This window comes from Palaemon carinicauda, unplaced genomic scaffold, assembly GCF_036898095.1.
Source record: "Palaemon carinicauda isolate YSFRI2023 unplaced genomic scaffold, ASM3689809v2 scaffold48, whole genome shotgun sequence".
Taxonomy (NCBI): Eukaryota; Metazoa; Arthropoda; class Malacostraca; order Decapoda; family Palaemonidae; genus Palaemon; species Palaemon carinicauda.
In genome coordinates this window covers 223,639-249,335 of record NW_027171739.1, presented here as the reverse complement: position 1 = coordinate 249,335, position 25,697 = coordinate 223,639, and the positions used below count along the sequence as shown (strand labels likewise).

The following is a 25,697-nucleotide window of genomic DNA, read 5'->3' as shown; positions in this document are numbered from 1 at the left end:
AACCCTGTGTAAACAAAGTGAGCGAGAACCCCGCCGCCACGCTGTTAAATTCAACTGTATCTTGGAGTCATTAATTTAATTTTAAGTCCATAATATATCTGTGCCATGTCGAAAGAGAGTGAAAAGAACAGCGAGTCAATGGATTTGACTGTACAAGTGCTGTCATGGGTTTACGAGCATTGTATTAAATATCGAATAGACGACATGAGTTACGGTAAGTAGTATTTTATGCCCTTTTCAGTATCCTGTGTAAGTAATTCGTAAGGACACGCTTGAAACGTAATTTAAATGAAATGCATATATTTGGGATTTTGTGTGTGAAATTTATGAGCTATAATTCCGTCTGTTCTGTTAATGATTGTCCCAAACTGTGGTGTATGTAGGATAGCGGCCACCTGCATGTACGCTTAGAATACGGCATTAGGTAAGGACATGGCTTGTAGGTTAGGTTAGGGGAGGTAAGTGGATGTCCATTCTTAATCAACACGTGGAACTGGCCGCTGATATACAAAGGCTCCAACCATTATTTCCTTTTGCAAATAAATAGTTAATAAGATATACCCCAATATATCCTACAGTCAGTGGGAACCATGAGTTTAGGGTAGGGGAGATTTACTGGCGAATCGATAATTAATGGTAAAACTAATCTTTTTTTCTATATACGTTATTCTCTGGGACGCATAATAAATCCACGAAAAATTGCACAAAATATGGGGATCCTCTTCCCTGAAATGTTCATTTCATTCTTTAGGTCACGGTTTGTGAGTTGGAGGTTTCGGAGCCTTTGTATATCAGCGGCCAGTTCCTCCAGCGAGCATAAAATATAGACACCAACCAAACTAAACTTCCCCCCCTAATCCAACCTATAAGCCGTGTCCGTACCTACTTACCTAACGGGTGGGTTGGGGGGGCTAATGCCCCCTTACACTGCTGTATTATTATATAGTCCGCCGTCATCATACACACAGGTGGCCGCTTTTATACGTACACCTCGAGGTTTCTGCTCCCATTTGTGCATCTGTACATGGTTTCTTGCGCGAATATGAGCTTATGCTTCCTGCGCACTAGACATCCTCCTTATTGCTCCATGACGGGTTTATACCGTGTACTGTATTTATTTGTACTTTGGACTGTTCTGGGTAAATATATGATACTTTAATTTCGTGTTTGATATATTTCTGCCAATGATTATTGGGGCTAACCACCTGTTTGAGGTTTTGGACTCCCTTTAAAGAAAATTTATGGTGAACTCCAGTGGGAAACCGGGATTTGTTGGGTGAGGAAATGCCATAAAAGAGTGATTTGCAGCACTAATAATGGTCAGAATGGCACAATAAACACAAGGTAACAAGTTGGAAAAATATATGGTTCATGTAAGTGGCTGAAAATTAAAGTATCATAATTATCTATTATTCACTAAATGTCCTCTTAATGGTTTTTTCTCTGCTGTGGCTCTCTAAACTCGCAAAATTAACATTGCATCACTGCTCCTATGTCTGGCAACCGGTACATGTTGAGCTGTGCTAGCAAGCCCCATTGGTCTTTATTTCAGGGTTATTTTCTACTTTTACATCATCAACAATAGCTATACACTGAATGGAGTTTTCATTTTACAGTAATCAATTACTGACAGATTAAATTTTACCAAATTAAAAAAGAAAATACACTTTCAAAATAGATTATGCATCCCTCTTTGAGATGTCTTTGTGATGGTCAAGCTGAAACTGAAGGGGAAGGTGCAAAAATAAATGGCTGTTGTAGAATGGCATCCCAGAACTTGTGCATAAACATTTGGAAGCTTTTATTTGGTTTAAAAAGCCAGGCAATGATTGTCATACAAAAAAAAACAGAACAGCGGGAAAAAGCAAACGCAAGCAACAGATGCGCAATAACTCGCCATCACTCTACCAAATGTAAACAATGGAGTTGAAGTAAGAATTAGCCCTCACATTTTAATCAACTATTACGTAAGTTATTATGCCCAAGCCCCCATTTACCATACAGAGAAAAATGTTAAACTAGCCAGCACTTGTCCATTCCTAATAGCGATTTTCAGTTTCGCTAGTAATTAAAGTATCATATATTAACCAAAAAATTACATCCAGTATTAAAAATGGAAGCTAACCAAGAACACAACCTAATATAACCTAACCTAGGATCCTTATTGTTACCTACTCCCCTACTAAGGGGGCGGGGGGGGGGGGGGGGGGGAGCTTCAGCTCTCCTCAGATAGCTGTATCCTTAGCTTACCGTAAGGCTATGTCTCAACTCTGCGTTTGCTTCCTACCTGGGTTCCCTCCTAGTTAGGTAACACTAAATCATATTTCATAAATCGTAAAACAAGCTTCATAATATCGTATTTCAGACTAAGATAGACAGCATTTTCCTCAAGAGAAAATAGATTTGACAAGTGATAAAGTTTATGCCTGTCCCAACCAAGTACTTATACCCCAATTCCATTAATACATACATACACTAAGGCACTTCCCCCAATTTTGGGGGTTAGCCGACATCAACAAATGAAACAAAACAAAAAGAGGACCTCTACTCTCTACGTTCCTCCCAGCCTCCATTAATATGTGCTCAAAATTCTTTTAATGTGGAGTTCCGCCCCTCTTATTTCGTTGTTGTATTTCTTAACCCGTAACCAAGTGATTAGCATATAACCGGCCATAAGAGAATTCTGCGCCTGAACTATGTCGTAGCTTTGCTGTTGATTGAATGGGTAAAATTGTTATTATATATTCTGGGAGGAAAGAGGACAAATAAATAAATTCACATGCAAACAAACAATATATCTTGACCATTCGTACCATTCTTCGGACTCTAGCAATCATAATTATGAGGACGACCGGAGTTAGGGGGTACATGACTTGATTCAGAGTTTTCACACACTCTGGAAGTCGACTGACCATTTGTACCATTTTTGAAGTCGCTGAATCCAAATTCTTCGGACTCTAGCAATCGTAATTATGAGGACGACCGGAGTTAGGGGTTACATGACTTGATTCAGAGTTTTCACACACTCTGGAAGTCGACCAAATAGGCCTTCACAAAATAAGTATTTGAACAGTTTATGCATGTGGTACAATTGCACAGATGTGAATATTCTATTGTTTTATATACTGTACTGTAGTATTTGTTTAGGCTTAAATAGAAACCTTCCGCTATTTATAAGGGTATTACTTTCGACGTAGGTGAAAGACTAGCCATGATAATTTTTGTGAGGGATAACTACCCCATCCGCTAGTTAGCGGGTGGGGGTTGGGTTAGACTGGCTACCCCGCTCATTCACACTTCTTGGCTGAGTAACCACTTTACTTTGTGGCTCGGTAGAGGACGGACATGCTGCCTTTCTCTTCCGCGAAGATTTGCCTTGATTGCTTTTCTGTTTAGTTTATTCTTTTGTGTGTGTTTTTATCTCATACATATATATGCATGTATATATGGAAGCATACTGGTATTTTGTGAAATACAATACTTGTAACTTTAATTACAGTTGACAACGTATCCGGCTGTCTCTGCCGTAAGGGAGTTTTCATTGTATTGATACTACTACTCCCCTATCTTGCCGCCCTCCCCTGTGTGGATGGCCGACAGTTCCTCGACACTCCCGTGTGTTTGTTTCGGTACTTGAGCTAAAGTTCATAACAATTCCGCTCCCTTTCGAGGAAGGGGACTTATTCTTCGAATAGTTTTGTTATGCAGCGGAGTTATGAATTGTAATTCATCACAACTTTTATTACCTTTTCTACCAGATAGCCCCGACATGCCGATGGCTTCGGCCGCTCTGGTCAATGTCCTGCACTTCCTGTGGCAGTTCGTGAGCTGCCCACCTTACGAGGTAGCACTCATTGCTGACCTTCAACTTGAACAAGGCTTGGTGATGGGAAGCATAGAGTGCTGCCAGTGTTAACCTTCCCCCGAATTGGGCTGCCCCCCCCTTCCGAGGGAGAGCTTCCATACTTCAGCCGTTTAACAACCTTCCCTCTTTCAGGAAGAATTACTGACAGCTCGGGGAGATCTGCTTCTGCTATCTCGTCGCCGAAGACTGTGCTTCTTCCCCTTGAGTTGGGGAAAAGCAAATCCGAGGCTTGTTCCTCCTTCGGCAGGAACTTCTCTCTCATTCGTGAGAGAGATCGTTACGCCTATGCTTTTTCCCATAGAGCTTGGAGAAAGCTTGTCTTAGGCGATGTCCTTCTTCGGGAGGACTTCTCTCTCGTTTGCAAGAGAGATTATTATGCTTACGCTTTTTCCCCATAGAGCCGGGAGATAGCTTGTCTTAGGCGATGTCCTCCTTCAGGAGAACTTTCCTCTTGTTTGCGAGAGAAAACTTATGTTCAGCTTTTGCGTTAGAGCTGCGGGTTGTAGCAGGCGCTGCAGCCTTAAGTCTGTTTCCGACTCTAAGGAGTTTGCTGATCCACCAAGGGCTATAGCAGAGCTTTCTCCGAAGCAGGTATCTCTTTCGGGGAAAGAGTCTCTCAATCTCAAGAGAAGACTGCCTCTGGGCATCGGCGGTCCCCTTTACGCTTATGGTTTTCCTCCAGGGGTGGAGCGAGAGCCTTGTCTTGAGCGACGTTCTCCTTCTAGAAAACAAACCTCCCCTGCGGAGGAGGTAGCTTTAGAGTTGGATCGGTCTCCCCATCGGGCGGAGTCTGCTCTGCGTTCCTCTCCAGAGGATCGTATGGTGGAAGTTTTTGTGATCCCTCTCCATCCTGTACGTTCTCCTCCTCGTGCTGTGAGGAGACGTCTTTTTGAACCTGCTGGTTCTCCTCACGGTGTTCGTAACCTACGGGCTATCGTCATGTTGATCCTGCGGGTTCTCGTGACCTTAGGAGTCCTTCGGGCGGTCCCCTTAAATGCACTCCGTTGGAGCCCTTGAGCATTTGGACAGGTGTCTGACGCTGATGAAGAGAGTAGGCGAGTCGCATGGCATCACCTATGCCGTTCGTCATTCTGAAGGATGGAAAAAGGTCTTGATGACCTTTGGAGTTTGTAGCCAAGACTCGGAACCCCAGAGTCTATGACCCTCTTCTAGATGTGACTAACGATCAAGAGGACCTACTTCTCTGTCGTATTAGAGCTCTACGGTGCTATCATAAGAGAACCAGGCATTTCAAGCTAGAGAATAAGTTGTTCCTCAGCCGATCTCCAAGAACACACTCACTTTCTGGCTTTGTAAGGCCATTAAACTGCCATACTCTGCTTCTGAGAAAGCCTTGAGTAGTCTCCCTATTCCGCTAACCAACAAAGTCAAATTAATCTGTTCCACCCTCGCATTCAGAAAGAACATGTCCTTGGCGCAGTTGCTGAAGGCAGGTGTCTGGAGTCGTTGGACAACCTCCACTGCCCACTACCTGCAGGAGTATACCCACAACTCCCTTGACCCATTTTCCTTAGGACCTCTGATACCTGTTCAGCAGGTTGTATAGGAAGCCTAGCACCCTCATGGGACAAGAAGCATCTTTTCTTAGATAGCGGTTGCGATACAAGTCCGAGAATGAAAGGTGCCGTAAGAATGTCTGGGCATTTTTCCTTTCTTGCTCCCCTACCTTAACCCTTTTACCCCCAAAGGATGTACTGGTACGTTTCACAAAAGCCATCCCTTTACCCCCATGGACGTACCGGTACGTCCTTGCAAAAAAATGCTTTAATTTTTTTTTTTCATATTTTTAATAATTTTTTGAGAAAATTCAGGCATTTTCCAAGAGAATGAGACCAACCTGACCTCTCTATGACAAAAATTAAGGCTTTTAGAGCAATTTAAAAAAAATATATACTGCAAAATGTGCTGGGAAAAAAATAACCTCCTGGGGGTTAAGGGTTGGAAATTTCCAAATAGCCTGGGGGTAAAAGGGTTAAGGTTTAACAATCGCGACGCTACGTACCTGGATCGTACGATCCATGCAGGTAAGCTATTCGACAGAGAACGTTTCCTTCACTTTATTTCATTGAAGTATTTTCCACGTCCATCTGTACAAGGGGAAGGATGGAGAGAAGGTGTGTTCCCAGTCATCTTATAATACTTATACATTCGGATACTCATATCCGGAAGGATGTAGATTCCTCCTAGATCAGTGGTTCCCAAACTATCTTACCTGACGCCCCCTTTTTGCTTCCAGTAGACCTGTACGCCCCCGACTCCTCTCTCTTTTTTGATATGAAACTATTCTTACATTTATATCTTAGCATTGTACAGGAAAACAGATTTCTGTTTGTATTACATTTTAATAATGAAAGCCCCTCAAACAAATAATAGTACATTCCAGTAACTAAAAACGAAACATTTCGTTCAAAGTGAGCGAAAAAAAGTTTGAACATTAGCAAATTTTATTATTCTATTAAACAAGTAATTCCAAGCAGATGACTTCACGCCCCCCTTGTATCGTGCTCACGCCCCCATAGTGGGGCGCACCCCCCAGTTTGGGAACCACTGTCCTAGAATGTCCACTAATCCTTTTGGGGGGCCTCGTCTAGCACCTGTGATATCCCTACGCTTAGGTAGTTAAGAGGTTGACGTGAGTCAGGATTTTTGCTTCTTTTACTGAATCGAAGTACATCGATATTTCTGGCATCCTAAGCATGAGCCTCCACTTGTATTATGTATGGGAATAAGTCATAGTTTTATGAATAGAACTTACCTGGCAGTTATATATACATAGCTGAATGTATATATAACTGCCAGGTAAGTATTCATAAAACTTTGTTTTATCATAAAAACTCCATTTTTATGAATAGAACTTACCTGGCAGTTATATATACATTCAGCTATGTATATATAACTGCCAGGTAAGTATTCATAAAACTTTGTTTTATCATAAAAACTCCATATTTAATTTGTATTTCTCGTAATTATTTAAACACTCGGGTTTTTATGGTTTGGAAAATTCAAATATGTTGAAAAAATTTTATATTTAAAGGACTGGGTCATTGTATAGCTTGGTGAAATACAAAATACTTAGAAAATATGGATTGTTTAGATTTTAGAGAATAGGAAAATCACACTTTTTGATTTTGATTACAGTACTGTGAAACTGTACCCTGACATTTAATTGAATACATCTTTCAGAAATTGAAGCAATGTTTCGAGAAGCAAAAATGAGGCCAGATTTCTTCAGGGGATTCCCCCTCCTCGTCAGAAGGCTTCAGCTGTTGGCTGCAGAAAAGACGCTAGAGAACGTGGAGCCTCTCGAGCATCTCCTGGAAGATTTGTTGAAGATCGTCTCGTTCCAGCGATGCCGTCGGTTATACGGAACTTTAATCCAGCTTTATGTGGCAGCTAAATTACTTGTGAGTTGTAGTTTTTTTTTAGTTGTTCCTATGCATCTAAGTACTTGAAACAAACCTTTAATTGTTCCGTAACTGAAATACAAACCACGCTATTTAATATGGGTTATTACTTTCGGCGTAGCTGAAATGACGAGCCATTATAATTTTAACGAGGGTTTACTAGCCCACCACTTGTTAGCGGGGGTAGGGAGGCCCCCCCTCACACACACCTGTGCTGAGCTCACTTTGCTCTCGGCTCAGGTGGTAGTCGGATGTGTCCGCTCTCACCCTCGCCTCTTTGACAGCCATTAATGCTTTTTGTCTTTTTTACTTACTTTTTCTTATACTTGTAATACATATATAAACATTCTTAATGTTTATGTATGTATTTGTGTATAGAAATGTAGTAAGTTTTCTTTTCAGTGTTTGTCCTGTGTGTGTGATGTACGACGACACTTGCGTAGTGTAAGGCCACCACGGTTACTTGTCATGGGGTACGGCCTCTCCCCTTCTCCCATGAATGTTAGTGGGGGAGGAGGGCGCATACTTAATTCTTAATTCTTATTTTTTGCTATTCCCTTCGGAGTTCCTCCCTGGGGAATCTCTGTTAAATAATTATTTAATTTTATTTTCCCAGTTAATTATGCAGTTTTTCTTCATTTGACTAAAGAGTGCCAACGAAGCAGAGCTGTCCTGTTTGTGCCTGGGGAGTCTGCTGTCGCTGCCGTCCCTCAAAGGACGTCGTCATGGGCGTTATCTCTTCTCTTAGAAGTTCTCCAGTGACAATATGCCAGCACTTCAGATCATCTTAGAATGCTAAAGGAGGTTCGCCTCCAGGGGTTGGATAACTTCCCTTCCAAGGGCGGTTCCCTCCCCGGGTGTGAGATCTTCTCCCTGCAGAGTGAGAACCTCCCATACCTTAATAATTCATCGCCGTCGACTACTGTGCTGCTCTTCGGCCAGACTTTTCTTCCCCCTTGCTGAGTTTCTCTTCCTTCAGGGGTGGAGCACAGTCTTGGCAAGTCTCTTCTACGAAGTGTTCACCTCTCTCGTTCGCGAGAGAGACCACTCATAGAGACTCCTCTTCGGAGGATTGTTCCTGATTAGCTCAGCTTGCTGATCCGGACCTCTCCGCAGATTTATTCGCCATCTCCTAGACCTGCTGATCTGCCGTCTCCGTTCCTGACTGCTGACGCGCTGTGGACACCTACACATCCTGTTGTTAAACAGGCATCGATCCCTTCGGGGGAAAAAGGGCGTATGGGCAAATACTGCACATACTTCCCTTAAGTGCCAGGTTTCCCCTGCGCGCCAACGCTCACCTGCGCATCAGCGCACATCGTTTGAGTTTCCTGAGATTGCACACAGGCGCTCTCCAGTGCTTCAGCCGGCTAGTGTCTCCAAGTCTCTTCTACGAAGGGTGCCTCTCTCGTTCGCGGGAGAGGTGTCTCATAGAGACCCCGCCTCGGAGGATCAAGCAGAACTTCCAGTGTAGATCGTCCTGCCAGCTGACCTACCGATCTTCCAGCTCAACCTTGCGCCATGCCCCGCGCGAGGCTGCCAGACATCGCGCGGTAAGGGAGCCATCACCCCCCCCTCCCCCAAGCACAGCACAGCACAGAACAGCACGCTTGCCGATGGGGGGAAAGGTTCCAGAAAGGCCCAGGGACATGCCTTCCTTATCTTTTTACAGGCGACTTCCCCTCCAGAGGGAGTGTCTAACAGCGCAGCCATCAGCCGGCAGCCTGGTTTGGGACTTTAATCAGAGTGGTAGCACAGGCTTTTAAGCTGTTCTCTCTGAGTTGAGCCACAAATCCTTGGCTGCATCCACTCCCCCAATGAGGAAAAGAGGAGTTTCGGACGAGGTAACTTCTCCGAGGACGTAGCTGTCTCCTCGTAAGTATTCGAGGCAGGCACTCTCCCCCCTCACCTACGGACGAAGTTTTCCCGCCCTCAGGAGAGTCACGGGAGGTGAGACGTTCCCCAATCACACCATTGAGGGAAACCCCACCTCGCGCGGTAAAGTCTTCTCTAATAGGAGTGGAGAAGAGCCTGCCTCCGTCGTGGTTGGAGTCCTGCATCCCACCCGGGAGGGAGTCAAAGGACTCCAAGACAGTAACGGGAGTCCCCTAGCACCAAAATCTACAGGCTCAGACATTCTTTCGTTATGGGAACGAACCTGTTTGAGCCTAAGGACGTGAAGCAGGCGGCTGAGAGGTGTAGGAAATCACCAAGACTCCCTCCTATATGGGGCTTTGACATTCAAGCCCTATAAACCTCCAGCACCTCAGCAACCACGTCTCACCAAAACAACGGCAGCTAAGACAGTGGGGTCTAAGCCCTTTCCGGTCAAGGACAAGAAAGGCAAGTAGTCCCCCAGGGGAGGGAAGAATCCTCGAAGGAGCAGCCGAGGCCGCAAACGTGAGGATTGCCAGTTCCCCTGCATGTCCGCCAGTGGCGGGATACCTACAAGGTTGCGGCAACTCAGGGCCGTTTCCTGGACGATTTCCGTAATCAGTCAGGGATATCGCGTCCTGTTCACAACACCTCTACCTCCCCTGAGGACAAATCCGGTGTCATTTAGCACCCTTGCCATGGGATCAGCAGGGGGGCGATCTCTGTGGGTAGAGGCCCAGATTAAAGCAAACTCCGGTCAGCATGGAGACCGCAGGCACAGCCAGTCTTGCAGTAAATCGCAAGACTTCTTTTGTATACTGGACCTGAAGGACGCGTACTTCCAGATCCCAGTCCATCCGTCTTCTAGGAAGTACTTAGGATTGAGGAGTACCAGTTCAAGGTGCTGTGTTTCGGTCTCTCCACAGGGTTTCACCAGAGTGTTTACCCTAATATCATTGTGTGCACTCAGGATCGGCTTCCGTCTCCTCCATTATCTGGATGAGTGCCTGATCCTAGCAGACTCGGAGTCATTCCCTCTTTGACACCGAGACAAACTTCAAGGACTTTGCCAGGACCTAAGGGTCATGGTAAGTCTCGAGAAGTCCGCTCTGCTGCCCAATCAAAGACTGGTTCACATAAGATACTGGCACCTAAATTTTGTAACCTGAGGCCGGAAGTTATTAGTCCTATATAACCGGTTTATGATTTTTCCGAACCATGAAAACCTAAGACCTTTAAGTCACGCTTGGTTGGATGCCTCGGCACGCCTGCAATCAGGCACCTACCACTACAGTATTATTATTATTATTATTATTATTATTATTATTATTATTATTATTATTTTCTAAGCTACAACCCAAGTTGGAAAAGCAGGATGCTATAAGCCCAGAGGCTCCAACAGGGAAAATAGCCCAGTGAGGAAAGGAAACAAGGAAAAATAAAATATCTTAAGAAGCATAAGAACATTAAAATAAATATTTCCTATATAAGCTATAAAAACTTTAACAAAACAAGAGGAAGAGAAACTAGATAGAACAGTGTGCCCGAGTGTACCCTCAAGCAAGAGAACTCTAACCCAAGATAGTGGAACACCATGGTACAAAGGCTATGGCATTACCCAAGACTAGAGACCAATGGTTTTATTTTGGAGTGTCCCTCTCCTAGAAGAGCTGCTTACCATAGCTAAAGAGTCTCTTCTACCCTTACCAAGAGGAAAGTAGCCACTGAACAAATACAGAGCTGTAGTTTACCCCTTGAGCAAAGAAGAATTGTTTAGTAATCTCTGTGTTGTCAGGTGTATGAGGACAGAGGAGAATCTGTAGAGAATAGGCCAGACTATTCAGCGTATGTGTAGGCAAAGGGAAAGAACCGTAACCAGAGAGAAAGATCCAATGTACTACTGAATGACCAGTCAAAGGACCCCCATAACTCTCTAGCGGTAGTATTTCAACGGGCGGCTGGTACCCTGGCCAACCTACTACCTATGACCTCGTTAAAAGTTGAAACGACCGTACCAGCTTTGCGGAAGTCACGCTCCCATGAAGAATTCGTGTTTGTATGGTTAGGAAAAGTACAAAAATGCTTAAAATTTGTGATTCTTTTTGGTTTTATTTTTACCTAATTATGGTCAATGCACTCAGCATCTGTTCTTTACTTTATCAATCTTAAAGATACAATTACAAACATATCCTTAGCAAAGATGCTTCTCTCTCTAATGCTGTTACTAAATTTTGTTTTCCACAGAATTTACACCGGAAAAAGTGTCCTTCCAATGAAATCTTGAACCGGTTCCCCCTCTTCAACTGGGAGCAGATTAAGACAGATTTTCATCTTTATGTGAGTTTCACTTTGTATACTTTTTTGTAGATAAATTAGAAGGTATTGAAATAATGAAAGAATATTGTTATCTGAGTCTTAGTTTTAAGGTATTTTGGTAATCTCAGGCTTAGTTTTAAGGTATTTTGGTAATCTGAAGCTTAGTTTTAAGGTATTTTGGTAATCTGAAGCTTAGTTTTAAGGTATTTTGGTAATCTGAGGCTTAGTTTTAAGATATTTTGGTAATCTGAGGCTGAGTTTTAAGGTATTTTGGTAATCTGAGGCTGAGTTTTAAGGTATTTTGGTAATCTGAGGCTGAGTTTTAAGGTATTTTGGTAATCTGAGGCTGAGTTTTAAGGTATTTTGGTAATCTGAGGCTGAGTTTTAAGGTATTTTGGTAATCTGAGGCTGAGTTTTAAGGTATATTGGGGGCAAATTGAAGAAATATTTACAGAAAATCCTCGGCTTGCAAACTTAATAGGTTCCGAGAAGCTACAAGAGGGAGGCCAAGGTTTGGGTGGATGGATGAAGTGAAGGAAGCTCTGGGTGATAGGAGGATAGATGTGAGAGAGGCAAGAGAGCGTGCTAGAAATAGGGATGAATGGCGAGCAATTGTGATACAGTTCCGGTAGGCCCTGCTGCTTCCTCCGGTGCCTTAGATGACCGCGGAGGTAGCAGCAGTAGGGGATTCAGCATTATGAAGCTTCATCTGTGGTGGATAACGGGGGAGGTTGGGCTGTGGCACCCTAGCTGTACCAGCTGAACTCGGTTGAGTCCCTTGTTAGGCTAAGAGGAACGTAGAGAGTAGAGGTCCCCCCCCTTTTTTTGGTTTCGTTTGTTGATGTCGGCTAACCCCCAAAATTGGGGGAGGTGCCTCGGTATATGTATGTATGTATGAGAAGCTGTTTGTAAGTCAAGTTTTATTGAATTTTGTTGTAGGTTAGGCATCAGCTGACCCGCATGCGTACAAATACAGTTGTCCAGTTTCATATGGCAAAGGTCGTCTTGTTTACTTCATTGAATTATGATATTGTATTTCATTATGAACTTTTGATACAATATCCAAGATTTATAATATCAGTTGGATATGTGTTTGTTTCTATGAATGTAAGTTGAGGACCTTCTGGTATTGTATTTAGCCTTTGCTCTTTTCTATTTGCATGGTAAAAGTAACGTATATTTGTTACTTGTATTAGTAGCTCCTTACGTAACTTTTTTTTATTACTTATCTAGTTTGTATCTGTCCACATCTTTTATTTCAACTTTGTTCCAACACGGAAACTTACCTCGAACTACTTTCTTAGGAGTTACCTGGAATCTCCTCTCATCCGACCAGAGTTTTGTGTAGTTTACCCTACTTCCGTTTTCTGTGAGGTCTAACCTCAGGTGGTAGGATACGTGCCCTGAGGCTAGGCCCGTGTCAGGCAGCCTGCTAGCTTGGGTCTCGGTCCTCAGTAAGTTCTCTGGTCGCGGCGCGATATCATCTCGACGCTCTCCTTATCTCAGTGCGACTCTTTATGTCCCAGACTCCTTTGTGTCCCGCGTGGTTCCCACGTGGTATCCCTGTGCTATCCCTTTGTGTCCCCGTGTGGTTACCTTATCCTTCCCTTGTGTTCTCACGTGTTATCCTTGTCCTTATTTCATATGTAATAAATAAACTTATTTTGAATGTACTTTTTTAATTAATCATGGCAACAAGATACTTTTTTTTTCTTTTTTTCTGTCAGCTGATTAGCCAACACTTTGAATGTAAATTGATTAAATTCTTAGTGGCCATTACAGATTCGTAAAGTCGTCATTATTATTATTTTGGAAAAGCAGGATGCTCTAAACTCAGGGACCCCAACGGGGAAAACATCCCAGTACGGAAAGGAAACGAGGAAAAATAGAATATTTTAAGAACAGTAATACATACATATGTATACCAAGGCACTTCCCCCAATTTTGGGGGGTAGCCGACATCAACAAATAAAACAAAAACAAAAAAGGGGACCTCTACCCTCTACGCTCCTCCCAGCCTAACAAGGGACTCAACCGAGTTCAGCTGGTACTGCTAGGGTGTCACAGCCCACCCTCCCCAGTTATCCACCACAGATGAAGCTTCATAATGCTGAATCCCCTACTGCTGCTACCTCCGCGGTCATCTAAGGCATCGGAGGAAGCAGCAGCAGGGACGGGACAAGGGGGCTAGGAACCCCCTCTCCTTTATCTACATCCTGTGAGACATCGACAAAGAACAGTAATAACTTTAGATTAAATATTTCTTATACAGTATAAACAATAAAAACTTTATTCTATCTAATTTCTCTTCCTCTTGTTTTGTTAATGTGCCCGAGTGTACCCTCAATCAAGAGAACTCTAACCCAAGACAGCGGAAGACAATGGTACAGAGGCTATGGCACTACCTGAGACTAGAGAACAGTGGTTTTGATTTTGGATAGCCCTTCTCCTAGAAGAGCTGCTTACCATAGCTAAAATGTCTTCTACCCTTACCAAGAGGAAAGAGGCCACTGAACTCCCTTTATATGACTGACGGTTGCATAATTAGGAAAAGTACAAATTACTTTAGAAATTTGTGATTTTCCTAGAAAATTAGACCAATTTTAGAGCAGTTGGAAGAAAATGTGAATCGGTATACTGTGGTGCCACTGCTTTTGAAATTCAGAAGTTAAGTAAATCTTTTGAATTTTCCTCACTGGTGGGAACAACCAGCAGCGAAAACAAAAAACCAAACACGGTTAACCCTTTTACCCCCAGGCTGTTTGGAAATTTCCAACCCTTAACCCCCAGGGGTTATTTTTTTCCCCAGCACATTTTGCAGTATATTTTTTTTAAATTGCTCTACAAGCCTTAATTTTTTTCATAGAGAGGTCAGGTTGGTCTCATTCTCTTGGAAAATGCCTGAATTTTCTCAAAAAATTATCAAAAATATGCAAAAAAAAATTGTTATAGCTTTTTTTTGCAAGGACGTACCGGTACGTCCATGGGGTTAAAGGGATGAGTTTTGTGAAACGTACCAGTACGTCCTTTGGGGGGTAAAAGGGTTAAGAATATTAAGTGTCACTTCTTAGAAATCCCAAACAGACAAATATAATGCTCAACTTGGGAGCAGGGATCTCTAAAACGTCGGACATCTTCCAAAAAACAAACACAGAGCGAAACAAAACACGTCTGACAAACGCAAGTGCTGAGGAGGAATGAGGATGGGAGGTGGGGAGATGTTGATGAAGGAGAGGTCTAATTAGTGAGGGATCTATGGTCGTGGTTCAATCATGCCCCAGTTTTCTATACTGACACTCAATGAGTGAGCGAGCTAGGTTTATTCCTGGCATTCCATGCATCTCTTTTTCTCTGGTATATTCAGCAATAACTATACCTTAGAAATGGTGCTAGAGGAGCATTTCACTGGGCGACACAGGTTCCTCGCCCAGAAATATTTTTCCTTCGTCAAAATCCCTTTCTTTTCTTTTTTCTATTTTTTTTCCATTAACAGAACGTTTCCTATTATCTTCTTTTCCTCTTCGTATGGTTGCTGCAGTTCTTTTATTTTCCTTCTCTCATTGCTGATGTCTGGACAGTAAAGTATGAATACAAATGGACTTATTTGCAAGACACTTTGCATTTTTAGAGTTTTCTAGCTATGACCATAGGTTTGGGGAGATGCAATTATTACACTACCTTAAATATATACAGTAGTATTCCTGTGGTATACAGTGAACCCTCGTTTATCGCGGTAGATAGGTTCCAGACGCGATGATCCATAAAAATTTGATTTAACCAGCTTACTTATTGCCAACTTTTCACAATGATTATTGTTAATCAGTCACTAAATGATTCACCATTTTAAGATAATATAGTTAACCCTTTTACCCCCAGGCTTTTTGGAAATTTCCAACCCTTAACCCCCAAGGGGTTATTTTTTCCCCAGCACATTTTGCAGTATATATTCTTTAAATTGCTCTAACAGCCTTAATTTTTGTCAGAGAGGTCAGGTTGGTCTCATTCTCTTGGAAAATGCCTGAATTTTCTCAAAAAATTATCAAAAATATGAAAAAAAAAAATTTTATAGCATTTTTTTGCAAGTACGTACTGGTACGTCCATGGGGGTAAAGGGATGAGTTTTGTGAAACGTACCAGTATGTCCTTTGGGGGTAAAAGGGTTAAGATGATGTTTACGTACGTTTATTTTAATACCAGTTTAAAAATTTCAGGTGGAGCCACTGACTAGCATAGTATTTTCCTGCTAATTTAATTTAATTTTATTTTACAGGATGATTTTTTCAAGACACATTTAAAAACCTACATTAATGACGCGCACGACATCATCCGGCGAGACTTCTCCTGGAGCCGATGTTGTCTGATTCTCAGCGATCAACTGCTTGCCGAGTTGAAGGGGCGCCTGCAGACCAAAGTGCCGAAGCTTCTCGCGTTGTTGCAGCAAGTCTTTCCCAATACAGCCTTGGATAAGGTGAGTTCCATTGTAGATATTAGTCCTTGCATGTCTTGTAAAAAGCAATACAGTGCAGTACTTGTTTCTTGCATATTTTGAAAGAACTAATTAAGTTAACCCTTTTACCCCCAAAGGACGTACTGGTACGTTTCACAAAACCCATCCCTTTACCCCCATGGACGTACCGGTACGTCCTTGCAAAGAAATGCTATAAAAATTTTTTTTTTCCTATTTTTGATAATTTTTTGAGAAAATTCAGGCATTTTTCAAGAGAATGAGACCAACTTGACCTCTCTCTGACAAAAATTAAGGCTGTTAGAGCAATTTAAAAAAAATATACTGCAAAATGTGCTAGGAAAAAAATAACCCCCGGGGGGTTAAGGGTTGGAAATTTCCAAAGAGCCTGGGGGTAAAAGGGTTAAAAGTACAAACCCATTACTGTATATCTGAAGCTCAGTACTGTATGCTGTCTAATATCCTTTACTATATTTTCCACACTGAAAAGGACCGGTGTTTGGGATGCATTTATGAAGTACCGTATTTTCCATGTCATAAGACTCGCTTTTTTTTTTCCTTTAGTGTTATCTTAACACTTAGATAAAGTTGTATAGGGGAGTTTGACAACTCTCAAACACCTCGGTAATGACATACACACACACACGCATCTGAAGTAAAATATAAGCCTACAATCATCATTCATATGTCGTCACCCTCATAAACTAACTGCCTAAGTCATTTTCTCCACTTGTTGGGAAATAAAAAAAAACTTTCTCATTTCCTAATTCTTTATATTATTGTCTTGAGCTTCAATTCACAAATTCTTAATAGAAGAATTTGTGAATTAGGATTTGTTAATTGAAGCTCAATACAATAATATAAAGAATTAGGAAATGAGAACGTTTTTTTTATTTCCCAACAAGTGGAGAAAATGACTTAGGCAGTTAGTTTATGAGGGTGACGATGTAATAAACTTACAGTATTTTTAATGTACAGTACTTTTTTAATTAATCATGGCAACACATCTACATGCAAAAATGCCAACTAATGGTATCCAAGCAGACGCTGCTACGATGTATTACTTGTTGATGCAGTATTTGTTCCGGCGTAAATGCAAACCCTCCGCTATTTATGGGGTATAATTTTGGCGTACTTCAGAATACCCTATAAATAGCTCCAGGTTTGTTTACTAGGAAAAATACAAATTTGTTATTTTTATATTTTCTCATATTTTCTTAATTTGTAATACATACATACATATACCAAGGCACTTCCCCCAATTTTGGGGGGTAGCCGACATCAACAAATGAAACAAAAACAAAAAAGGGGACCTCTACTCTCTACGTTCCTCCCAGCCTAACAAGGGACTCAACCGAGTTCAGCTGGTACTGCTAGGGTGCCACAGCCCACCCTCCCCCGATATCCACCACAGATGAAGCTTCATAATGCTGAATCCCCTACTAATTTGTAATAAAGCAATAATATGGCGATGACTTTGTTGCATGGGTTCTGAAAAATACAGATAGTTGTTGCTGACCAGAAAATTGAAAAAACATCTCACTGCAAGTTGAGTCACAGTGTTACCAAGTTAGCTGAAAACTAACTAGACCTAGTCGCACAAACCGCAGAAAAAAATCTTCCTTTTCACAGCAGTACAGGGAAGAAAGGACCGATGCTTGAATTTCTGCGAGTATTTGCCCGCTTTAACCCTTTTACCCCCAAAGGACGTACAGGTACATTTCACAAAACTCATCCCGGTACGTCCTTGTCAAAAACTGCTATTTAAAGTTTCTTTTGCATACTGTATTTTTGATAATTTTTTGAGAAAATTCAGGCATTTTCCAAGAGAATGAGACCAACCTGACCTCTCTCTGACAAAAATTAAGGCTGTTAGAGCAATTTAAAAAGAATATACTGCAAAATGTGCTTGAAAAAAAATAACCCCTTGGGGGTTAAGGGTTGGAAATTTCCAAATACCCTGGGGTAAAAGGGTTAATAGGTCGCGTCGGCAACAGTTGGCGCTGATATATTGCGCGCATGTCATCCGGTACTTGCTTACTCTAGTCAGTGTTGCCAGATGGAAATATTTCTCCAGTGTTCTTTTCAAACTATGATGGGTGTTTTTCATCAGGCTACACTATAAAAAAAAAAATCTAGCATTGAAAAAACACACTCATTGTTTTTATATTTCCATTTAAGCTCACGATAATGTATTTCCATCCTTCTCGGGGGGGAATTTGGGATCTGGCAATCTAGTAAGGCTAACTAAAGTCCTGAAAACAATTGCAGCAATGCCGACGCCATATGTTAAACAAGAAGCCTATGTTGAATATATTGCCCCTCAAGCATAAACTATCAATTAATGGTGTATATTGAATGTATAGATCAGTGGTTCTCAAACTATCTTACCTGACGCCCCCTTTTTGCTTCCAGTAGACCCGTACGCCCCCACTCCTCTCTTTTTTTTATATATGAAATTATTCTTACATTTATTTCTTAGCATTGTAAAGGAAAACAGATTTCTGTTTGTATTACATTTTGATAATGAAAGCCACTCATACAAGTAATATTACATTCCAGTAACTAAAAACGAATCATTTGGTTAAGTGAGCGAAAATGAATTTGAACATTAGCAAATTGGCAAAATTGAGTTGCAATTTTAACGTGTAAAGAGAACTAGCTTAATAGAAAACGGGTTGGAGTGACTGCTATAATTATACTTTGCATGTATGTAATGACAGATATTTGTTCTTTTAATGATTTTATTACTCTATTAAATAAGTAATTTCGAGCAGATGACTTCACGCCCCCCTTGTATCGTCCTCACGCCCCCCAGTTTGGGAACCACTGGTATAGATTATTATAACTTACAGTATATTTGTATTTCATCAAAGTCTGAGATTGTACATAGAAACAGGACCTAATAGAGGATAAGGCCACTTCCAGATGCCCTTATTTTACTAATGTAAGCACAAACCCGTACCTCTAGAAACAAACATCACATTAAATATGGAAAAATTAGAGTATCTTCTCTAACCATATCTCTATATGATATGAGAAAAATATGGCGGTTAACCCTTTTACCCCCAAAGGACGTACCGGTACATTTCACAAAACTCATCCTTTTACTCCCATGGACGTACCGGTACGTCCTTGCAAAAAACTGCTTTTTAAATTTTTTTTGGCATATTTTTTATAGTTTTTTGAGAAACTTCAGGCATTTTCCAAGAGAATGAGACCAACCTGACCTCTCTATGACGAAAATTAAGGCTGTTAGAGCAATTTAAATAAAAATATACTGCAAAATGTTCTTGAAAAAAATAACCCCTGGGGGTTAAGGGTTGGAAATTTCCAAATAGCCTGGGGGTAAAAGGGTTAAATTTTGTATTAACTCGTCTTGTGTAAAGGAAGGGAGTCCTCAGCTCTTCTAGGAGAAGGACACTCCTAAATCAAACCTATTATTCTCTAGTCGTGGGTAGTGCCATAGCCTCTGTACCATGGTCTTCCACTGTCTTGGGTTAGAGTTCTCTTGCTTGAGGGTACACTTGGGCATACTATTCTATCTAATTTCTCTTCTTGTTTTGTTAAAGTTTATATAGGATATATTTATTTGAATGATGTTACTCTTCTTAGAATATTTTATTTTTCCCTTTTTCCTTTCCTCACTGGGCTGTTTTCCCTGTTGGAGCCCCTGGGCTTATAGCATCCTGCTTTTCCAACTAGGGTTGTAGCAAGTAATAATAATAATGAGAAAGTAAATGAACAGGCAACAAACTAAATAAATTTGAAAAAAGAATATAGGTAGTCTAATGATCAACATGATTTAATACAAATATATGGAAAATCACTAGATGAATAATAATAGACCAATTATTGGGTAACTGTTATGGTAACATAATTTATGAACCCTCTGAAATACCGAATCCTGTACAGCTTTTTAGCCAGTTAGTTCAGTGTGTCGGCAATAGATGGCACTAATCGGGCACACAGGTTTTTTTTTTATAGGTAGGCTTTCCTGTCTTTGCCTTGTGAAATTCTAGATTATTCTTTATTTGATCAATAGTTAATTTAGTTTGAAATGTGTACATGAGGAATTAAGGAAATATTGCTGGAATTTTACTTCTCCGCCGAAATTTCATCACGATCATTTGGCAACACTGCTTTTATGTGAACAAACACTTGGAAACATTGTTACTGTGGTATCAGCTAAGACTAGTTTGGTGGGTTTTTTTTAATATGAATATGTAGCAAAATATAAAAATTTACCGTGCTAGACGGAAAACCACACGAAAATCGCTGACTAGGCATTGCTGCTACGATAGGTTGGGAAATACTCAATTTCTTATTTTCCAAAAATTACTTGGATGAATATAGGGTGCATCCTACCACTTGTTGTGTCTCGTGCCGCGGGAAATACGGTACCTCTTCATTTCTCAATTCCTTGGCAGGTCAGTATCCTAGTTGATGGTCAGTAGTAGAATGGCCAGGGCACCAGCCACCCGTTGAGGTACTACCGCTAGAGAGTTATGGGGCCCTTTGACTGGCCAGACAGTACTACATTGAATCCTCCTCTCTGGTTACGGTTCACTTTCCCTTGCCTACACATACACCGAATAGTCTGGCCTATTCTTTACATATTCTCCTCTGTCCTCGTACACCTGACAACACTGAGATTACCAAACAATTCCCCTTCACCCTAGGGGTTAACTACTGCACTGTATTTGTTCAGTGGTTACTTTCGTCTTGTTAAAGGTAGAAGAGACTCTAGCTATGGTAAGCAGTTCTTCTAGGAGGACACTCCAAAATCAAACCATTGTTTTCTAGTCATGGGTAATGCTATAGCCTCTGCACCATGGTCTTCTACTGTCTTGGATTAGAGTTCTCTTGCTTGAGGATACACTGGGGCACACTATTCTATCTCAATTTCTCTTTCTCTTGTTTTGTTAAAGTTTTTTATAATTTATATTGAAATATTTTTTTAAATGTTGCTGTTCTTAGAATATTTAATTTTTCCTTGTTCCCATTCCTTGAGCTATTTTCCCTGTTGGGGCCCCTCGGCTTATAGCATCCTGCTTTTCCAACTAGGGTTGTAGCTTAGCAAGTAATAATAATAATGATGATAGAAGGCCATTCCCCTAGTAGAGACTCAGTTTCTATGTAGTTCAGTCCTATACAAATAGGTCAGTCGTCCAGTGCAGGAAAAAGGTCAGGGGTCTGTGGTATGGTATTGCAAATATCTACCTGTTAACGACATTACTCGTAGTTCATTTGATATTTGGATAACTTTGTTTCTCCTTTTATTCAAGCAGCTTATTACTTTCGTGTTTTTGTTTCAACTACTGTATCTACATTTCAATGAAAAAAACATTTCTCTGCTCTGTGTAAATGGAAGCTTTTACCATCTTTTAGAAGTCCCAAAGTGTAGGGCGCTTCAAAATATCTCACTGCACGAAGTTGCTCTCGTGGATATGTGACTGTAAATTTTGATACCGAGTAGCAATTGAACATGGCAAAGATTCTCTCAGGTCTCGGGAAGGGATTTAACAGTTTCTATACATTACCTACTTTATGCCGAACGGGGAGCAGTAGAGTGTCTCAAATCTATAAACATGGGGGGGGTTCAAGACCCCCCCCCATGTTTATCGGGCAGCTACCGTTGGATAAAGAAGACGTTGGCTGGGTGATTGTTCCATTGTCTTATCTGTGGTGCTCTGGTATTGTTGTAAGAGTGATTTTCCCGACAGGCCCGCCCCCTCTCCTCGACCTCCAGGTGCACCTCTCCTACCTGGGTCCATTTCCCCTCCTCCTAAGTCTGAGTCTCCTAAGAGAGAGTAGTTCGTGGTAAGTGTCGTGTTGGAACAAATGACTATTTCTTTGAAAATTGTACTTTTCCTAACCTACCACGAACTACTCTCGGTTTACTACCCATCCTGCCTTCCTCGCTGAAACCCCTCTCGGTAGGAGTCGAGATCGGTAGTTTTCTTCAGACTGGAATGGGGTTAGTTAACCCTTTTACCCCAAAGGACGTACTGGTATGTTTCACAAAACTCATCCCTTTACCCCCATGGACGTACCGGTACGTCCTTGCAAAAAAAATGCTATAAAATTTTTTTTTTCATATTTTTGATAATTTTTTGAAAAAATTCAGGCATTTTCCAAGAGAATGAGACCAACCTGACCTCTCTATGACAAAAATTAAGGCTGTTAGAGCAATTTAAAAAAAATATACTGCAAAATGTGCGGGGAAAAAAATAACCCCTTGGGGGTTAAGGGTTGGAAATTTCCAAAGAGCCCGGGGGTAAAAGGGTTAAGCTGTCCTGGGTATGCGTGATCCTGAGAGGTCCTTCTAGGTGCATTGTGGGTCAATAGAGGAGGTTGTACTGGAAGGGTGGTTGGCAGATTTGTGTGTGTGTGGGGGGGGGGGGGGGATTTCTGGTCGTGGGAGAGCTGAAGCCCCCAGATAACCCAAGAGAGAGTAGTTCGTGGTTTGTATGTTAGGAAAAATACAATTTTCGAAGACATTGTCATATATATTGAGACTTTTCAAGTAATCTTGCCTTGTCTCTTAATGATATGTTTTAATTCTTTTATTCTTCTATACTATCACCATTAACCATGTAATAGTGTACATGCAGTTAATTCTTGAAGTCTTCTAGTGTCCATGACCAAAATTTGCAATGATATTCCCAACAAACTTTTCTTAGTAAGTTCATTTTCATGTCAATTCTTAGTTCATCTATTTCATGTTTGTTTTTACCTTGCTACCTTCATTGTTTTATTATTTGTAAACATTTTTATTTTCTTCATTTCCTAATTTTTTTACGTACATCAATGCTTTCCTTATTGGAGCCCTGAGGAACTGGGAGGAACGTAGAGAGTATAGGTCCCCTTTTTTGTTTTTGTTACATTTGTTGATGTCGGCTACCCCCCAAAACTTGGGGAAGTGCCTTGGTATATGTATGATGTATAAAGGAAATTCTGTAATTTTATCCTTGTGCAAAAGGAATAAGAAAATGTATATAAGCTTTTAAGTATTTACAAAGAAATTTAATTCCAGTCCGCTGCATCAACAGTGTTCAAAAATTAGATCAAAATTAACTTTCATGACAAATAAAATCACAAGGAATGAAGGAATTAAGTAAGTTCTAAGTTGAATATGTGTGACTTTAGGCGATTTCTATTTTACCCCCTTCAAAGTTTAAAGTTTCGAACTGTTTGCATTGTCTAACGTTAGTTAATTCTGTTTTGTGACTACTTTTCAGTCGGTCTTCCTTGTAAAATATTATCCGTTTAACCCTTTTACCCCCAACGCTATTTGGAACCTTCCAACCCTTAACCCCCTGGGGGTTTTTCTTTTTCAAGCACGTTTTGCAATATATTTTTCTTAAATTGCGCTGACAGCCTTAATTTTCGTCATAGAGAGGTCAGGTTGGTCTCATTATTTTGGAAAATGCCTGAAGTTTCTCATAAAGTTATCAAAAATATGCAAAAAAATGTAAATAGCAATTTTTTGCAAGGACGTACCGGTACGTCCATGGGGGTTAAGGGATGAGTTTTGTGAAACATACCAATACGTCCATTGGAGGTAAAAGGGTTAACAGAATTCAATCATTTAGTTAAGATTGACAATGTATATGAAACACTACTCATATTATATTCAATTGCAGCTTGCTATGGATCAAGATCACTGCCGCCGCCTCCTGAGACATGGAGTGGGAGCCTATAGCGTGCTCATCAAAAGTCTACGCAACGTCGACGGAAAGGCAAAGTTCACGAGAGAGTCTGTCGAGGCGGTCGTTCGATCTTTGACGCTGAAGAGACTGCCTTCTTCGACTACCATCGACGACAGCAATGCTGCGAAGACAATTCTTTCAGAAAGTTCATCTACCCCAGATTTTCTTTGGGCTGAGAACATGAAGGGCAGAGGGCCTGCACACACTCCTCCCTCCCCCAGAGTCACTAGGTCCCGCAGTAGAAGTTCATCATTGGGATGTAGGCCGAAGACTAGTGTTGGAGTTAGTTTTCCGGATACAAGCAAAGAAGAGAGTGAATTTCCCAAAGTGGTCATTAAGCGAAACTATGTGTATGTTAGCGGAGTGGAATGGCCAAATGGAGAGAGCAAACTTGACTTGAGTGTGAAATGTGACAACAAAAGTTCCACAGTAAACAAAGCAAGGTCTGTCAGTAGTAGAAAGATGACATTACGTTCAGATGGAGAGAGCAAACTTGACTTGAGTGTGAAATGTGACAACGAAAGTTCCACAGTAAACAAAGCAAGGTCTGTCAGTAGTAGAAAGATGACATTACGTTCAGATGGAGAGAGCAAACTTGACTTGAGTGTGAAATGTGACAACGAAAGTTCCACAGTAAACAAAGCAAGGTCTGTCAGTAGTAGAAAGATGGCATTACGTTCAGGAAAGGACAGACGTCTACAAAGAAAAGATAAATCGCCAACCAATTATTCTCATGGAGTTGACAAGACTTGCAAAAAGACAGATGATGATTCTCATGGAAATTTAAGGCTTCATTCTCCTGCGGAAACGAACATCGAAGATAGTTTTGGCACCTCCGATGAGTCCGTTTCTCAGCGTGTCCCCGTAGAAAACGAGTTTGAAACCAGAAATGTGCGCTCACCAATGCTGACCATCAATGGTAAAGAGTATCCGATGCCTCCTTTTGCTCCCTTTCATCCCTTGAATATACAGGGAGTACATACGGGAGACTCGGATACCAGTGAGGAATCTGAGGCTGTCGCTAATTTGAATGTTTTGAGAGAGAATGTGAGAAACTTTGACAGAGAAAAGTTTTTGCAGATCCCTGGCGCTGCTTGCAAGTCGTTTGAAATAACGGTGAACTCAAGAAAAACGGTCGTGGATGATTTTAATTATCACCCACTCAACTTTGGTAGGTATACCGGGGATTGTGCTGCCGAGTATACCAGAGTAGAAAACCTTCCCCAAGGTCGTAATGAGGAGGAAGAAAAACTAGAGGGTCTCATATCGAGAGTAGAATCTGTCCTGGGAGGTTTGAAAGAAAAGCTAAAGAAAATGAAGTCTGCAAAACATCAGGGAAGCTTGAACTCTTTTAACAGGAGCGAAGCAAATCTTACAGAAACCTCGGATGAATCCTCAGATCAGGAAAACCCTGAACAAATGCAGGAGGATACAGATTGAGACGTCGCTGGTCTTACTGATGTCGACGAACCGGAAGTCGCTACGGGGAATGAAGAGGAAGAAAATGAGATGACTTTTTATACTGCTAACGATTCTATAAGCAGTAGTTTTATGACTGCATATAAATAGGTCAAGAATGAAGTGATGATGAGGGTAAGATTAGGAGTTTTGGTGCTACAGAATATATGGAAAATTAATTTGGTTTTTTGTTTGCGTTTTATGAAGTTGTCTTTTAGTTTGCATTTATTAAGTTACCAGTTATTGTCCAAATCCTATATTTGCCAGAAGTACGCTTAACAAGTGAATGGACAGCAGTGCCAAAATTGCCACAAATATGCGTACACCTTCTCGTAATACTGTGCCAAAGGTTAAAGAATACTGTCTCTTCAGGACTACGAAAATGAAAATCAACTTGGTGAACACTGTTGAATAGGAAAAAGATTTTTTGCCTTAGAAATTGCATTGGGCAAACATTGTCTTTATCCATCCAAGAGGTAAATAAATATAAACGTTGCTTGTTGTTTTATTTTGAATCTTAACATGAAAAAGAAAATGTTAGTTGCTTTTAGTTCATATCTACCACATTTATTATAAGA

The 25,697-nt window shown here is 41.1% G+C and overlaps 1 protein-coding gene across 1 annotated transcript; it reads left to right on the top strand.

The window, feature by feature from the left end:
* On the top strand, positions 1-25,615 carry LOC137636986 (uncharacterized). The gene is made up of 5 exons (XM_068369311.1): positions 1-214; positions 7,070-7,290; positions 11,410-11,502; positions 15,752-15,949; positions 23,596-25,615. The coding sequence occupies exons 1-5, from the start codon at positions 106-108 to the stop codon at positions 25,099-25,101; spliced, it is 2,127 nt and encodes a 708-aa protein (XP_068225412.1). The 5' UTR covers positions 1-105; the 3' UTR covers positions 25,102-25,615.
* The last annotated feature ends 82 nt before the right edge of the window (positions 25,616-25,697 follow it).